The sequence below is a fragment of the Hermetia illucens genome, chromosome 3 (assembly GCF_905115235.1).
Source record: "Hermetia illucens chromosome 3, iHerIll2.2.curated.20191125, whole genome shotgun sequence".
Lineage (NCBI taxonomy): Eukaryota > Metazoa > Arthropoda > Insecta > Diptera > Stratiomyidae > Hermetia > Hermetia illucens.
Window position 1 is genome coordinate 140,295,812 of NC_051851.1, and position 19,079 is coordinate 140,314,890.

At 42.1% G+C, this 19,079-nt stretch overlaps 1 protein-coding gene across 2 annotated transcripts in view; it reads left to right on the top strand.

The window, feature by feature from the left end:
- Positions 1 to 19,079, top strand: part of LOC119651982 (gamma-aminobutyric acid type B receptor subunit 1) — a 768,875-nt gene that overhangs the window by 698,997 nt on the left and 50,799 nt on the right. The window contains exon 16 of one of the 2 annotated variants that reach the window (XM_038055896.1): positions 121 to 969. The exons of the other annotated variant lie outside the window; for it this stretch is intronic. Within the exon in view, the coding sequence (XP_037911824.1) occupies positions 121 to 125 (5 nt within the window). The 3' untranslated portion in view covers positions 126 to 969. Of the gene's footprint in view, positions 1 to 120; positions 970 to 19,079 lie in introns of those variants that run through there. 2 annotated transcript variants of the gene reach the window in all.

The following is a 19,079-nucleotide window of genomic DNA, read 5'->3' on the forward strand; positions in this document are numbered from 1 at the left end:
TTCATTACTGTTTTAGATAGGACAAATTCATTTGAAAATAATTATTACTTCTCAGTATACTTGGAGGAAGATACTTCATTCTACACATAATAAATAACATTTTCTCACTTTTTATAATAGATTAGTGTTTCGAAAGCGAAAACCAGTTGACAGGGTCGAATTTAAAGCTAGAAAGCTGCCAATAGAAAACAACATTACACGCCGACATACATAGTACCTAATGTATATAGGCACTTTGATACAAACATGCAGTTTCCTATGCTCATAACATATCAATTCTATGTGTACATTTTGCATATATACATACATATATAGTGGAAAAAGTGAAAATGGAATACACTCAACAAACTTTCTTCTTTACATCTTAAATTCAGGCTATAAACTAAGGAACGACAATCATTGAAACATCCAAAACACACTCAACCACACTACACTAACCAATATCCATTTGATCGAATTTTTATGGCATTTTATGAACAAGAATTTTGCGAAAAAATAAATAGAAAACTACAATGATAACGTTGCAATTTGAAATAGTTGTTTACACTCAGTTCAACTATTCCTTTAGTGTTGATAAAATATCCAAATATATTGCGCAAGTTGCAATCGGAAAATATCTAAAACATGATTTTCCAGAATTGTGCAGCATAGTTGGATTTGTCGACTCGTTCTAGTAGAAAATTTAGCTTCTAGATACTTTGTTTGTTATGGAAGTAAATGTTACATATTAGGTTCCATTATTAGATGTCATGTTAGTATTTAATATAAAGGTAAATACGACTGAAGCAAAATTGTCTTCAAAACCATAAAAAAGAGAAAAACTTGCATCAAAATTATTTATAAGCCCCGATAAAATAAAGAGGAAAACTGACTTATGTAGTTCAATGGAAACTATAAGTGGAAAAAATAAATAAATATAAATTTTGTTAAAAATGATAAAAGATATTAAATTTTAATAAACTGGGAAAATTTGGTCTTTTTTTAAACAAAAGTTACCACTCAAAAAACGGTTTATCTTTAATGAAAGAAAATACACGGCAAAAAATTAAAGCAGATAATTTCACGTTTCTCTCTTTATTTTATTCTATTTAGTGTTATCTTTCGGTAGAACTTCTAGCATTTCTCTGCAATTGATATTTTTTTTCCATATATCCTTTTTTTAAAAAAGTTGGTTCTAGTTCTGCAAATCGTTATTAGTTTTATTTGAAGTAGAGATTTTTTTGATTATTAATCGCTTTATTGCACTAAAAGCCTAAAGCTCTTCTCAGCGTATTAGAGGCATGGTTTTTTTCAAAATTTTAGAAATTAGATCGCTTTTGCTTAATTCAAAGACAAATTACATGACTAGTGTGTTTGAGTGTGTTTTAAGGTAGCTTTTAATAAGATACGCTACTATTGAATAAATATCTATAACAAGCAGAACAGTGTGGCAATGGACCTGTTCTTAGCTTCTTAACTAAGTTATTACACCTCATTAAAATCTTAACTTGAATCAATGTTTCAGCACAGGTACACTCACTTTGAACGCCTATACATAGTATAGCCATAAGTTCTGTCAGTCAAACAAATCTTTATTTCTCACGAAGTAATAAACCAAATCAATTGAAAAGTAGACCATTAGAAAAGAGAAGCATAAAGCTTTCAAACAAAAAAAATATTCAAAATGGCCACCGCTAGCAGCTATACAGGCCCGCAAATCAGGATAAGTTCGATCGCAGGCAGTCTTCTTTAACTTAGTCCAAAGGCCGTAGTCCAGAGGATTCAAATCTGGGCTGCCAGAGTCCCATTCATCCGTGGTTATGAAGCTAGGAACATGGGCCGCTAACCACTGCTGAATTATCTTGGCTTTGTGAGCGGGAGCCGAATCCTGCTGAAAACACCACGGCTTTTCAGCGAATAGAGATTCGCTCAATGGCTCGACTGCATCCTTTAAAACCTTTTCGTACACGCTCGTATTAGTTTTGACGCCGGCGTCGCAGAAATGAATATCAGTTACTCGGTGTGAGACGCTCGACGATATGAGAGGAGAGGATTGTGATGAACACGCTCACGCATAGCATAAACGACGTTCGGGCAACGTACGGAGCGCGAGCGCCCCTCTCGCGGCCTCTCAACCACAATCAGCTGTTTCGCGTATCAAGCTAATGTCCTAAAAACGAATCGTTCGCTTATCGGCAGCTATTTGAACAAACTATGAATCTTTTCGGCGTATTCCCACAACGTTATAATCGCGATTCTTTTTTCGTAGTTACCGAACTTCATCGTGTTGTCGTTCACGCGCTATTGACCTTCGGAACCTGAAAGTTTGACGGAAGTGGGGTATGGTTAGGTACATTCTGTGCGCAGTATTACCAGTTTCGGCGGCCTAACATTTCTTGCTGTACGCATCAACTGACACAACTTATGGCTATATTATGTAATTGACAATCCGTAAGATATCCCATTTCTTCAAAATAAAGCTAAAACAAGATAAAACAAGATTGGACGATATCTACTGCATAATATTAATTTTCAAGACAGCAATTCGAAAGCAAAGTTTCGTTAGCATTGGAAAATATAATAAGCTCTAGGTAAAGTAGGTATCAGTGCCCGCTCCGAGGAGCTCAAAGGAGCTCGATTAGGGCTGTGGTGCACCGTTTTGATCCAATAGACTCTCAAGGCAGTGATGGAAGGTCAAGAGGAGCAGAACCTAGCCACCTCACATCTTCAGAGCCAGTCAGTTGTGTTTACGGAGGGTAGCAGCTCTCCACCTTACAACCAGAGATTTCTTTGGGGTTATTTATCTAATGTCCCTATAGACTAATGCCCCGCGCATTTTTGTGCGCATTTGCACGTTTTAGGCCCAAGAGTTCTTGCGATCGGGTTTTGTTATAGAACAGCGAGGTCCTCTCACATCTATTGCAGGGGGTTAGCCCTTCCCTTCTGAATTCAGTGGCTGTCAAGTAGTGAGAGTGGATTCTACCCTTGAGCATCGCCAGTCGAACGCCACCCAAGGACTATCAAAAGAGGACCATCAAAAGATTTGAGACCACATACAAGCTCTTTCGTGATACGATACACACTTCTGAAAACATTGTATTCTGTGATATCATTCGCTTCTCTGACCAGCACAATAGCAAACTATCCCTTTAGACGGTCTACACTACACTGAACTCAGGATTTCACTCTGTATCGGACCATATCGCTCGCAGCGGTCAATAGAGCCTTCAATCCCTTCCGCAATCGACCAGATGTTATAATGCCCCTTCAGTACATGGCTGACGGACAGTGTAGCACCCGAGAAAAAAGCATTTTCGATGGTAGCCCAATGCTCATCCACATTCTCAGGCGGGCTATTCAGTATATCTGCCGTCCGATCAGCAAAATAGCTCTCCCGTCCTGTCCAGTGACAGTTGAGTCATGTTGAACTCGAAGGGTTGCAACTCCCCAACGCTGCGAGAATTAGCGGACTTAACAAGCAAGCGAACGAAGCCGGCCATCAGATGGTAATCTCTTTTAAGGTCAGCGCCTCTTTTCTTACGGTCATCCAGGAGACAGCTCGAAAATCTACTGCTGATCGCAAAGTGGTCGATCTGACTAGTCGTACGGTGTCGGTCAATTGAAACTCAACTGACCTTAAGGCCGACTCTATGTTCAAATATAATAATATACCACCAATGACGAGGTAGGGGGAGTTGCAGAAATCCACGAACTTTCTACCATTATTGTTATGGTTGTAAAGACCGTGTTTTCTCATCACATATCCGAGCATGGTCTTATCAGAGCTCAATTTGGCGTTCATATTCTTCATCTCCACTGTATTGGAAGTGTCCATCTATGCGTAGCATTGTAATTCTACTGCTCCTTAACTAGTAATTAAAAATCCATCAGAAACCGGCTCCCAGCTCAAGAAAGCGCGTCATACGGCAGCCGTCAGAAGAAACCCGACCCTCGATTCGTGTGAACTACCACTTGGCTTTCCAGGGTAAAAAAAACAAGTAGAACATTACCGCGAGAGGGGGAGGAGTACTCTTCAAAGTCCAGAGTCCTACTGGACAAATTAGCCCCTCACGTGTCACTACATAAACCTTCACGTGTCCTCTTAACCAATGCGTGGAACTGCACCGGAATCTGCAACAACAAACAAGGGAATACCCCGCGGTTTTATCGAAAAAAGTGTACAAAGCTGAAACTGAAAAACACAAAAAAAGGAAAAATTTGTTATCGAGAGCCACGGTTTAGGGAAAATATGCCCATTGGGCCACATTCTCAATCGATGTTTCTTCTACGCTAGATCATCAATAGGCACCACCTTTGGGATTCTTGTCCTCCTTTGATATCCCCAAATCATTAAAACAGACGAGTCCACTTTATTGCGCTGGCTCTGAGGTAGTTAGGGAGGAAAAAGGTAAGTGAGTCCTTAACTCAAATATCTAAATCAATCAAATTCACAATCTCATAAGTGATCCACATCGGGGACCGATCGTTAAAACCTCCATTTTATGACTCAGTCTGAAACCGCATGAGGCGATCATTTCATTTTTCAACAAGTTGCGACAGGGTTCGTAGCAAAAACAAAGAAGAGTGATGAGAGGGCACGCCTTGATGAGCACCGACGCCACACTTCAAACTTTAACAATGGTGGTAGAACAATTTGACTCACTGCACCAGTTCTTCTCGCAATTTTGTTATTATTATTTTGTTAAGGGCAGTTGCACTGAATCCTAAAAGAACAATTGTGTACCTATTTCTGGTTGTGTGTGTGTATCGATACTATAGTATATCAAGTAAGCCTATAACCGTCAGAAATTCTAATATATTCCCTACTTCCAAGTATTTGAACTTAGCATCCGATATTAAGTATTCTCCCAGGTGCCTTAACCTACAAGTTCTTCTTACGCAGAGATTTTTCTTACGCTTGGGTGGACTGCCCCACTCCTAGTAGTTTGGCCCAATGTAATTTCCTCAGCCTTCTTTTTGTAATCTTATAGCCACGAACCCGTTTCCGATTTTAGTAAAGAACCCATAGTATCAGACCTCCCCGGCGAACTAGGCATGTTCAGTCTCTCAAGGCATTCCAATATTAATTTGGAGTTCACTTGGTTGGTCCTAATTGCGGTCATCCCCGCTTTACTGTCGGCCTGGGTAGCAATATTCTGCCCTATAGTTCCTTCGGAATTTGGCGTATATTTCTGCTAGAATAGGCTGGTGTACCTATTGGTTCAAAGTACGCTCCCTTTGGACCAGTGACCCCGGCGCCCGCTTCCTCTGTTAAGAATTTGTCAGTGTATATGCAAGGGGGCAGTTTATTAGAGGCTTTTAGGCAATTAGATATTATTTTGGCCAACGAAGGTAATGTAAACACCTTTCAGAAAGGGTGTCTTCCTCAATCGTAGACCTAAACTTTTTTACTAGTACGTGGTATGTCTTGGTGCGTCAGCAAGGACTACACCCATAGAGATCACCAAGCAATCCTCTTTGAGCTGTGAAGGGAACCACAGGGCAGATAACCATCATGCCCTAAACCGAGAAAGATGTCAGGCTGGACTGTGAAAAGTTTGGAAGAGCAGCTTTCTTAAAAGTTGGCTATACCAACCTAATAAAGCGCTCCTTTTCGGAAAAAGTATGTGACGCATCCATGCCCAGGAGGTGCTCATTTCCCAGTAGAAGACACAATTACTGGTGGGATAGTGAACTGGTCCGCCTTCGATCAGCCTGCCACCGAGCTAGAAGAGCGGGTCAGAGGACGGTAGATGGAATTGATCAGAGGCAAAAACGGCGCGCTTGTAAGCAAACCTTCGAAACCATCAAGTTTGGCATGAAACGTGGACGAGTAATCTACGATAGATTACTTCCAGTTGTTGAGAGCCAAGGAGGCCAGTCAGATCGACAGTATGGATTCCGTAAAGCCAGATCAACCATTGATGCCATCAAATTGGTTAATGCTTGGCTGAGGATGTAATTCACAGAAAGAGCATTACTAGCAAAGATTGCGTGATGATGACCCTGAATGTGAGAAATGCCTTAAATTCGGCCAATTGGTCTGGTATGACACTATTGACGGATCTCAGGAGCACGCTGTCTATGCGGGTTCCTCACAGCATTCTATACTGGTCCCACTGCTGTCGAACATTATGTACAGCGATGCTCTCAACCTTCCGGTTCCGAAGGAAGCCACGATGGTAGGTTACGCCGACGATATAGCAAAGTATCTCGAGGATACTGAGTTGAGTATTCATATGAAGAAATCAGCGTTGTTAAAGGTTCGCTGGAAGTCTGATATGATACTTGCCGAGGGAAAAACCGAAGCGTTTTTTATCACCAAGCACCGTAAAAGAAATTACGCCCATATTCAAATTGGAATCATCATTTCCGAACCTACCAAAAAATACTTAGGAGCCTGCGACGAAGAATTCATTGCAAGTATAGTTCTGGCAAGGATGATGCTGAAAGAAGGAGGGACACAGTATGCTTGCAGGTTGCCTATAGTGAGATTAGTGAGTTCGATACTGTTCTATGCAGCTCAGTTTTGAGAAAGGCGTTGCAGGTCTAACAAACTAAGTGCAGTTTACAGAGGAAGAGCCTTAAGGGTGCCTGCTGTCATTTGGGGAGTGACGCCGAATGATATGTCTCCTTTATAACAACCGAAAAATAACGAAAAGGAGAGATCTGTAAATGGATGGCAAGAGCACTGGGAGCGCTCGGGAAACGGTCGGTCGTCACACAGGCTCATCCCTGCCATCAAGGAGTGGTTGGAATTACGACACGGTGAGATTAATTATAATCTTATCCAGTTTCTTACGGGGCATGGGCGATATCGCCAGTACCCATATTATTTTAAACTGGATACCTCACCCGACTTACCAAACTGGGATGGAATCCCAAAGGACCCAGAACACGTATTCTTCCATTGTTTAAGATTTGTGGAAAAAGAGAAGAACCTAGGGAAGATTCTAGGAGAGGTGCTTGTACCTAAACATCTGGAGTGGAGAGTGCTAGCGTCAATGGAAAATTGGAATGCGGTCAACTCCACGATTGCATATATCCAGAGCAAATTGTAAAAAGTAGAGAATACGAGAAAGGGCCTATAATCTCAAAGTGTATAGTGTGGAAGCGCCTTGTCGAACTGGGAATATACCTTCTTACTTCCTAACATGTCTAGTGACTTTATACTTTTGGGATGTTCTCTCTGGCCAAAGAGTTCACGTCCTGCTGGTGACTAACTCGTTGTCCAAATAGCAGGATTCGCAAGATCATGTACAGAGCGAAACACATCTTTACATAAAACGGGCGGAATATATGGCCTAGGTGCCCTTTCAGGGATCTCGCAGAAGATAGAGGAATGCGAGCCGAAGATATTGAAGATTGACGAAAAATCGACTGGGGCTGGGAAGTTGATCTCGGAAGTCCGGGACAAAGCGTCAGCGACTAAGTTGTCTTTACAGGACCTTGAATATGCGCTGTGAACTGCTTGATGTAAGCTAAGTGCCGAAATTGGCTAGGGGACGCATTGTCGGGCTTTCGTTGTGAGGCAAAAATCACAGGCTTCAAGGGAATATCGGAAATGCTTAATACTCGGATACGTGGCTAATAATTCACGATCATAGGTGTTGTAATTCCGTTGAGCGGGATTCAACTGTTTTGAGAAGAAACCCAACGGTTGCCAGCTTTGACTCACCTGAGGGTCTGAGGCATCGATGAACGGTTGTTGCTGGTTCCCGTGCATTTTCTCTTACTCTCCATGTCCGCCTATATTACGAAATCCTGTCCAGGAGCTCCTCCAGTACCATTAGCTCGTTTTTCACCCCTTTGCTGACGTTTTTCTGCATGCACTTCACAACTGCCGCGCATTTCTTAATTAGCTGTTGATCTACAGTTTGCGCCAGCCCTCCCACTCGGCTTATATTCGAAACCATTTGGTTAGTTTCGGCATTTTCCACTGTGCTTCTTTCCGCAATTATAGCACTGCGTGGTAAGGTCTGGGTTCCTGTTTCCGTTGTAAGTGCCGCATCACTTTGCGAGTCCTGCTCTCCGTCTGCGCATCCCGATGTCTTGTCGGGTATTTCAGCCGTATTTCGTATTTCGAGGCGAGCGGCGCATTTTCGCTCATTCGAACGCGCTCAAGCTCACTCTCCATTTCCACTATCTCCAACGTGCTACGTTCTAATGGAACAAATGCACACTCAAATCTAGTTATAAAAGGAATACACAAAACCTTTCATACCTAAAGCGTCCAGCCTTAAAGACGGCTATCAAAGAATTTCGCGCTCATTCGAACGACTCACCTTTAATCATTAACGAAGTAATACAATTCATTATTCACTTCGAAGAAGAATTCATGCCTACGATATTTACCATGAAATTTACAAAAGTTTACATTTGATTTGCGACTTATATTGAAGCATGTACTCATGTACATTCCATCTCGTCTTATCCTTCACTCAATTCCAAATCCATCATGCAAATATTCCAGCGAAAAGCATGCCTTTTACCCCCAAGGACAGAAGTTGTTAACGCGTAACATACTCAAAAACACGCATCCACATTCCACTTTTCCCACGATGGGAGAGCAGCAGAAATTCAATAAGCAAAACCGTTCCTGTCCTGTCTATGTACTTTTCGGAAAAACGGGAGAGCATGTTCCTGGGGCGTAAGGACTTATTCCAGGAATTTCAAAGTAGATCCACGATAAATGGAAGTCACAAGATGAGTTATGTAAGTCTTCTGTAAATTTTTTCCGTGCTGTTTTCTTCTCTAGAAAATCATGCAATGAAAAACGAAGAAAATTCATAGAATTTCCCTCAAATATTGATACAAATTTCTTATTGTTATTTTGCTATTGTTGTTACCGTTGCTCTTGTATTGTTCACTTCCTTCACTTGGGCACATTTCGACTTTCAACAAAAACCAAGTAGAATGTTTTAAGTCAAGACGGAGCCGTTCAAATATTTACATATTACTTTCGATATAAAGATGCGCCCAGGAAGAGGGAGGGGGAGGCATCAGGAATATTTGTTTTCTTAAATGCCACCAAGATTTATTCAGGTTACGTTGTTCGGATTTTTTACGGTTCGATTGTAAAATTTCCATTATTTCAATTTACGTATACTGAAGGAGAGATGAACTGAAGTAGCAGTTTGTCAAACTGAAGTACCGCATCCATCCAGTTATTGGTAGAGGATTAAATAATAAAAGTATGTCATGGGGGAATTGTCTATCGCATAAACGAAGGTATTTTAAGAATATCCCATTGAGAAGCAGCCAACCGAGCTTAACTTTAAACCCAAAAACTTTGAGGTTTCTTTCTGCAATTTTGAAACATGAAAAAGTTGAAACTTCATTTAAACTATCTTAGCCGGGATATTTTTTCGTCCCTTCAAAATTGCATCTTTCGTTAACCTAGTTCCCATAAATCTCATAAATTGTTAAATATAAATTTCCATTTCGTCCGTTTCCATATTATAACTTTATCTCGTAAATCCTTTTACTCTTGCACTGAAAAGTTTCGTCTCCCAAGCTAGCCCTACCTCAATAACTTCATATGTATGATGGCAATGAGTGTAGCTTTCCAGCTTCACTGACGGAGTTGCTTGATCTACAATAATTGTATTAAAGCGGACCTCGTATAACTTTTTAAAACGCTCAAAAACATCCGTGCGCAATATCATCAGTGAAAAGATGAATTTTTTCGCAGCACATTGCACTTGCATCAGGTCAACAGCCTACAGAAGACCTCAATGCCCTGAGAGGGAAAAGGGTGAGAAGAGCAGTGAACAACCACCCCCTCCACCAAATGGGACTTTTAAAAACCGGTCTATCGCAGAAAGCACTTTTGGACTGACTTTTCTACGAATATATATAAACAAATTTAAGTAGTTTTGGGAAGCTACCTCCAGTTTAAACTGAATGGGGACGAATGGGCAAAGAATCCGCTGCAGCCGTAATTCTCCATAAAGTGTCCAGTTGGTGCGGTTTTTGCTCTTACTTTTATCTCTCCCATTCATTTGACTATCATAATTCTTCGTTTTTAAAAACTTTCTTTTGAATTGGTCCTTGTTGTCGGTATGACTGCTAGTTGTACTTGTTTGGAATTCAGGAGCAGGAAGGCATGCTTTTCAGAGCTTGAAGAAAAACTTGCAGGATAAGAATAAAATGATTGCGAAGTTTGTCTATTCTTCCTTCCTCTAGAAGAATGGTTTCTGACGCTATACTAAGATTATTTTGAGTAGACTGTATCTTAAGCTTATGCTAGCTTTAGTTTAATATTGGAATTTGTCCGGTTGTAGGATATATTTTAAAAGGATATTTTCGTATATACATCAATTTGCAAAATTGCATTTTGTTGGCATCACTTCCATATCAAATGGGAAAGCTGAAAAAGTGAAATGATGAAATTTGACAGGAACTTCCATAAAAGTAATTTTATACGTCCTTTCAAAGATTATGTGCACTACTGGGCACAGATGTAGCAACGTCTTCTTAGAGCGTTTGATGTCCTAAGATTACTTCGTAAATCTTTAGATTCTGATTGTGGTTATTGACGAACATAGAACTATGCTTTGAAGGTTGTAATGAACCTAGGGGAAAAAGGTTGATCAAACGACCATCCTGAGTGGCCAAAGACGAAGAGCTATCCCAAAAACCGAAAAAAAGTTGGCGAAAGTGACCGTGAAGGTCCGCCCGCAAAGACTGAAACTCCATCAAAGTGCTCGGTTGACACGTTCTTGCACGCCTCTGTGCTAGCCAGGCTCGGAAATGTGGGGGAGGTCCTTTCAGCGTTTTGATCTCTCACGTGCCATTAGTATAAAATTAACGTGTCTATACTGATGCGTGGGTCCGAGCCGGATCTAAAAAAAGCAACAAACAAAGGAATTCGCGACGGCCTAACGAAAAGAACTAAAACGCGAGCTAAACTGGAGCCGAGCCGAGTGCCCCGGTCGAGATGGAAGATCCACCACCGATCACAGTCCCGATCCTTGCGTCTTCTGCCTCCGATAGTTATTGAGGTGTGGCCTCTGAGGTTCCCTCTCATTTCTGATGTTCTCAGGCCATTATTTAGGGGATATCCCTATTAAAGTTTTCCGGGGTCAAGAAGGAAAAGATAGGCAGGAAGTCCTCAAATAAAAAAATAGCTCAAATTCATGGTATAATCATGGGAAATGCAATCAAATAAAAATATAAAAGAAAAATGAAATGAGAGCAAAGCATAAGAAATATAAATATATAAAAGTCAGAAAACCGGAAGCTGGGCGCTTCAGGTATGAAAGGTTTGGTTTGGTAATATAATATTATTAACTTAATTTGAACAGATATCGATATGAAGAGTATTTTGAGGCCTGGGCACCAAACGAAGAACTTCATGATTTTTTTTCAGATTTTTCGGTTGGGTAGTTTCTGAGAATGGGTCCGTTAAAGAAAACATCACTTTCCACCCCTCCCACTCCCCGCCTTTTTAACAAATCTCAAAACTAAGGTCCGCTTCGAAAAGTACTAATTAAGGCCTTTCATTAGATACCCCACATGACTATATATGGGGAAAATTTTACACCCACCTTTTACATGTATGGGGATGCCCTCCCCCCCGAAACATACATAGAAAGATATCACTCACTGCATGTCTGGGGGTCCACAGGTCCCACCTTCTCACCAAATTTCGTGTCAATCGATATAGCCGTTTCTGAGAAAAGTGCATGTGACAGGCAGACAGACAGACAGACAAAAACTTACACGTTGAACACACTTGGAGCTCCGCACAAATGAAATCTTCTATGAATGTCGCACACTCAATGGGGAAGGTCTCCCGCACCTCGAAGCTGAAACTTCAGCACAAAATCACTACATGATTGTTCCCGCGAGAAGGGGAAATTCACATTAGCGGCAGCAAAGCAAGCTCCTCTTTGACAACTGTTTTGCTGTTCTTTAATTACGTCTTCTTGGCAGACTATGTTTTCTATGGCTTTTTATCCTATCGCCTCATGCACAAATTTACTAAAACTTAACGTCGTTATAACATCCAAAACTTTGCACCGCTATCTCAGCAAACCAATTCCCTGACCTTCCGACTACGCCTCCACGACAATCATTTATTCTTCCGCTAACTTCCTTTCTTCCTTCTTTCCTAGTGTTATCCCATTCTCGTCTTATATAAATTACCTATTACGAAGATGGAATCATTCCACAAGGCAATATATTACTTCTGTTAATTTTGGAAAAGGAAACTTCCCTTCCTTAATGCCCAAACCTTAAATTCGGGAGACCACTAAATTACCTGTAACTCCTCCCTATACGGCTTCCGGCACAAACAATGGAATTTTGAAATCCTACCGGCCGTTGATCAGCTGTTCACTCACGAACCGGTCCCCAGGCCGCTACGCCCGCCTTGAACTCGATTGAACTCTGAGAGTTCATGTTGCTGCAACATGCGCGCCTATTTGAATGTAAGTGTGAAATTACTTGAAATTACGTCTTTTATGATATGAGTTCCTCCAATCGACTATGGTGTGTGTTCCGTATTCCAAATGTGATGTAAAAAGTGTTTAGATCCTTTAGTATATATGGCTGCTATTCACTCCTCGGTGGGGTATAGCGCGTCAACCACACCTATGCGCCATCGTTCATGGTTATCTGAAATGCTCTTCAACACCCCCCATAATTTCCCGAAACGGTCGGGGCTCCGCTATCGTGGGAGAATGGATTCCACTGCATGGCGCAGACCGCAATGCAATTGCCACCCCTCCTTAATGTGTAACCTATCCACTACCACTTCCGGTTCCCGATCACAGTGCGTAGGAGTGCTAGACTTGTGCGTCGACTAAGCTCTTCGTTTCAGATAATATCAGACCAGCGCACTGCAATGACACGACGCAAACAGGCACTGGCGAAAGCTTGGAGCACTTGGGTAACAGTGGAGTTAAGTTTCCAGGTGCTACTTCCATGTAGCTACATATCTTGATCTTGGTGTTAAGATAGCTTCATTTTCAGATGTTAGACAGGGCAACAAAAGCGTATCTAGCAACGAAAGCGGATGCAGCGCTGCTAACGCGTTAATCAACATCCTGTTCGATGCCACCGTCGACGCCATCGATGTTCTGCCCATTAATGCAGTTTGGGAGAGTGCGATGACCCGACAGACTGAGATCTTTGTGTTTTGTTGATGTTTACCTTCAATCCAATTCTACTTCCCTCTCTTTCCAAATCCAGAGCCATTTGACCAAGGTCCTTAACCCGGTGAGAGAGCAGATGTCATTAGCGTTGCCGAGGTCTTTGAGGAAAAATATCATTGTCCATTGAAATCCTCCACATTTTTTTGAACGAGGCAGCATGAAGAACGTCACTGATAACAAGAAGAAATAATATCGGTGGCAGGATGTAACCTTGGAGGACCCGACTTTGGACCTTAAAATCCTCCGAGATTTTACCTCGGTGGAGCAAGTGACATTTTTCGCCACCTTATATCGCTCTGATAATACCTATTAACTTCTCCGGAGCACTACCTTTCTTTTCTATCGAAATGATGTTAGCTCGGTAGAAGACTCGGCATACCCACAGCTCTCACTTTGTTAACACCACAATGAGAAGCAGGTCAGATGTTGCATTTAAGTAAACAAATAAAATTTATAAATACGGCTTTCATTCAACTTTTGCTACCTACCTAACCTGGCAATCCCCAAAGTGGTGACCCCGAATTTAAAAAGAAAATTTCCGAATTCAAGGTAAACGTTAAAACAGTGACAATGAATATGCCAAAAACATGCAACACATCTGCAGCCAAAAGTAAGACTCCGACCGCGGTAACCTGGGTACCAAGTTTTCCAGACTTCAACCCGCACGGCCCTAAGATTTGGTTTAAAATCGTGGAAGCACGCTTTTTGAGGTATAACATAAAAGATTCACAACAGTAATATTTTTAAGTTGTAGCGGTGTGGCTATTACGATATGTCCGCGACACAAGTACAGTGTACGTGACAGACAGACCCTTATAACCACTTACGCGAGGAATTAATAAAACAGTTGTGTGTCAGCCAGGAGAAGAAAATGAGACAGCCCATGGAAGACACATATATAGGTGGTTGCAGACGACGGAGGAACTGGGAGGGAGAAATCCTCCCAGTTCCTCCGTCGCCTGCAGTGTCTCGGCGGTACTACAGTTTCGGAACCGCTAATGAGAAGTCTATGACTAAGACGCCTGTCATCCAGTTTTCAACAGATTATGGTGACGATAGATGATCAGCCACTAGCAATTGCCGCCGAAAGAGCTAATAAGGTTTACATCACACTTCCGTCAAGTATCGTGGAAACAACTTACTGGCCTTCAACAGCCACCAGTTTAACGGAGCTAGTCAATTATAAGTCAGCTTCCAGAGGTGTGAATGGAGCTACACGGGGTCAAACAAGAGTCCCGACCCGAGAATTCGCTCGGCCGTAAACGTCGACGCTCTCTTTCTCAATTGCATTCACAGTCCAGATTCGGAAGTCTTCGTCTCCAAGGTATATGCTGGTATCACTGGAGATTTAATGCTGAAGCCACCAAATGCGTAAAACCGTGTACCAGAACTTCGGGAAATGTCATCGCGAGCCGTTGAAGATGGCAAACGGCTCCATTTTATCGTCTTCATACCGTCTGTTTACGTTCGACAAAAATACGAGAACACAGTTCCTTATAAATACAGGTGCCAATATATGCGTTTATTCGCATTCAAAAATTCCAAGGGCCATCTAGAAAACCGTGGTTCGAAATCGCTAGCTTCACACTTTACCTCGGGCTGGATTTTCCATGGAGATTTGTTATAGCAGACATTTCTAAACTCATGGTTGTAGCTTGTCTTCTTCTTCAACAACTCACTTCACCTGCCAAGGGGAGATGGCAGAATGTATAATCCCGACTATCATAAGAATTACAGGAGGAACCCCTTAGCATGATATCCTACATGAGTTTCCGGAAATAACGCACGGAACTGGTAAAGTGCCGTCTCACCGAACTAAGCATCACATAATCACAACGCAAGAACTACCGGTTGCTTTAACACCCAGACTATTGTCCAGAGACAAGTTGAACATCGCGAAAAATTCATGATTCAGATCGGGAAGCGGAAGCTTCCGCATATTTCAATGTTTTTAGAAGTGTAGAGCCGGGGGATGGTTGTTAGGATCCCACAGAATGAGGAGCACATCAACGAACACCTCGACAGCTTGATTGATAGAGAGCAGGCTGGTTTCTGCTCCGGATTCCCCTGTATTGACCACATCAACACCCTATGGACAATTTTGAAACATTGCGCGGAGTTTAAATCTTCGCTGCACCTGCTCTTCATCGGTTTGAAGAAAACTTTGGATAGTGTGAACAGAGAGTGTATTTTGCGTGCACTACGCAGAAAGGGCACTCCGCCGAAACTAATAGCTATTATCAGACCAACGTATAATTGCGAAAAATGTCACGTAGTGAACTAAGGTATTTCGGAAGTTTTTGAGGTCCAAAGCGGAGTCCATCAATGTTGCATCCTGTCACCGATATTATTTTTTTTATCGGTGACCTTCTTCATGGACGATGAAAACTTTCCCCAAACATCTCGACTAGGCCCGATGATATCTGTTCCCTCTATCACCAGGTCATGGACCTTCACCAAATCGCTCTGGATTTGGAAAAAAGAGGCAGGTGGACTTGGACTAAAAACAATAACAGAACCAGGGTTCTCAGTCTGATCGGTTATCGTATTCTTCTTATCTGGCTTAAAGAGCGGAGTACCGAAAGCGTTAATTAATTTATATATCTAGGAAGCGCGATTTGTGTTAAAACTGTTTTGTGCTAATTTTCTTTCTGGTTTATTGTATGAGAGAAGCACATGCAAAGTGATCTGTTTGTGAACACTTGTTCGCGATGTATCATCAGCGTACACGGCCTAATAATATTTTGAACAAAAAACTTGGCCGACGGACGGGTCAGCTACCCTTTCGCGATGTGATCAGAAGGCGAAAGTGTCAATGGATAGGCCAGACATTAAAGTAGGGCGATAATTTCATTACTGGCTATACAAAGCATAGGTGTAGTTGAAGCGTTATCATCATCATCATCATCAACGGCGCAACAACCGGTTTCCGGTCTAGGCCTGCCTTAATAAGGAATTCCAGACATCCCGGTTTTGCGCCAAGGTCCACCAATTCGATATCCCTAAAAGCTGTCTGGCATCTTGCCCTACGCCATCGCTCCATCTCTGGCAGGGTTTCATCCATCGTCCATCCTCATGTAGGGGGCCAAAAATTCTTCGGAGGATTCCTCTTTCGAACGCCGCCAAGAGTTGGAAATTCTTCTTGCTAGAAACCTAAGTCTCCGAGGAATACATGAGGACTGGCAAGATCATTGTCCTATACAGTAAGAGCTTTGACACTATGGTGAGACGTTTCGAGCGGAACAGTTTTGTAGGCTGAAAATTTCGTCGGGATATCGAATTCTCTCATAGCCGTGTACAGTTTTACCCTGGCTATGCTAACATAGGCGGCCTTAAAGTCGATGAAAAGATGGTGCAACTGATGTCCATATTCCAACAGTTTTTCGATCGCTTGCCGCAGAGAGAAAATCTGATCTGCTGATTTGCCTGGAGTGAAGCCTCTTTGGTATGGGCCAATGATATTCTGGGCATATGGGGTTATTCCGTCTAGCAAGATAGCGGCGAATATTTTATAGATGGCACTCAGCAACGTGATACCTCTATAATTAGTGCACTGCGTGATGATCATTTGTTGATGCCTCATCTCCAGGATCTCTGTTGACTGCGGTTATTGCGGCATCCATTTCCCTCTTATAGGTGTTGCAGAGGGCTGTGTTGTGGATGGCTTTAGTATTAACTCTCACCTGATTGTCAGAGGCGATTTTGGGTGGTGTCGTTATTCGAGCCCGGGCACTATGCCAACGAGATAGTGATCCGAGTCTATATTGGCCCCCCTACACGTTCTGACATTCATCAAAGCTGAGAAGTGGTAGCGTTCGATCAACATGTGGTCAATTTCGTTGAAAGTGATCCCATCTGAAGAGGCCCATGTACGTTTGTGGACTGCTTTCCGCGCAAACCGTACTTATAACAACCATTTCATGTGAGACTGCTAATTGAATAATCTGCAGTCCGTTATCATTGGTATTCCTATGTAAGCTATGGGAGCCAACGTGTCGTCTGAATACGGGTTTCGTCCCCACTTGGCTGTTAAAATCCGCAATTATGATTTTGATATCATATTTGGGACGGGCTTCGAGGGTTCGTTCTGTTGCCTCGTAAAAGGTATCCTTCTGCAGTCTCCTCTGTAGGGGCGTGAACGTTAATGACGCTTATATTTCTAAATTTGCCTCGAAGCGCAGAGTGCATCGCCGTCCGTTTATGTTCTCAAAGCCGATGACAGCAGGTGTCACTTTTGAGTGACTAAGAAACCGCTATTCCGAGCACATGGTTTACTGGATGGCCGCTATAATATATGGTGTAGCGACTCTTCTCCAGGAAACCGGTCCTTGTCCAACGCATCTCCTGTAACGCTGTTACATCAGCCCTATATTGAAACAGGATATCGGCTAGCTGCTTGGAAGCTTCATCTCTGTACGCAAATCGTTATTCTTTTGTCGTTGCCGGGTTCGTCATTGTTTTATCCGTCCAGTCCGAGGCTCCTGTTGTGGCTTCGTAACTTTGATTTTCCGCGTAGTGTTGTCGGCCCTATCCAACCCCCAACCTGGAGGACCAGTTAGTACAGTTTGTCCCGTTTTTAGAGAGACAGACTCGCCTTCATCCTTCTCCGTTTGCAGCTTTTCGTTAAAAAAGAGCTCCCAAAGGTCACCAGGTGGAGGTAGGGTTTTGTAGTAGTGCTGTTGGTGTTGGTTCAGCAAGCGTTTCCCAGGTTTTATGCTCCATCGTGGGTACCAATCCACGTTTCGCCCTGGGACTTATATTACCCTTTGACCGCGGGTTGACGCATTATGCCGCACCAAAAGGTGACTGACAACCATGTATTTGATACCGCACCTGGCTATATTCGGGAATGGAAGGGGAGGGGGGGAGCGATTCACAGTTCCAATGTTCCTATCAAATTTCGTGTCAGTACGTATAACCGTTTCTGAGCAAAAGTACTTCTGACAGACTAGCAGACAGTGAATCGATTTTAATAAAGTGTTGTTTTTAAAAGCAGAAAGGCTTTCTGAGCATTTTTGGAGGTTGTATAGTACCTAGCTTACCAGAAAATCTGTATACATTATTGGTAATAATTTTTTAATAAAATCCAAAGCCTGCTCTTTACAAGCGTGTTCTTTAATACTCTCGTTACTTCTACCCTGGCATATTTCTATGGCAATAATGTAACCCTTTATTGAGACTGGCGAGGCTGCTGACAGGACATTTACTTTCACGATTTATGCAATTATAGACAGGTGGATGCTTCGCAAATAAAAATGTTCAAAGCACTAAGGCTGCGACAACCTACCTCTGTCATAATATTGTTTTTTCCGGACTTATCGGTTCCGAGAACGGATTAGCTTGGGCTTCAAAAGAAACTTTTTGGATTATCTGTCTTGAAATGGTGATAGCAAGCAAACCACAGCGTTAGCGTCCATAATACCATTAGAGGAGAATATTTGTAGCTAGAATTTATCAATTAATTCAGTAGTTACGTACAGAGTTCAGACCATTAAGGTAATAATTTTTTTGCTGATTATACACACGTGAGCTAGAAAACTCAATTTAGACCCCGTAGTTTCGCATATAGTGGAGAGAACCTTAACAAAGATAATGTCAGTGCACGTAAAGTTTGCACTATGTTCTCACATTAAAAAGGAGATGGAAATAATGGCATCCATTCATAAATTATTTCTTTGAGGCATTATGTGATGTGATTAAAATCACCCTTACATACTGAATGCATTGCATTCGTAATAACTATACTTCGGCAAAGAACTTCTACCACAGTTCCACACTGTCAAAGTCAAAACCATTGGTAGCAACCATACCACCAGCGACATTCTAATGAGACAGGGTTCCAACGAATTTGTTCAACAAAACTTTCTGAATGAAACTAATGCGAACCAAACAAGCACATCAAATGCAATTGTCAATCTAATTGATTAACGACAGCCC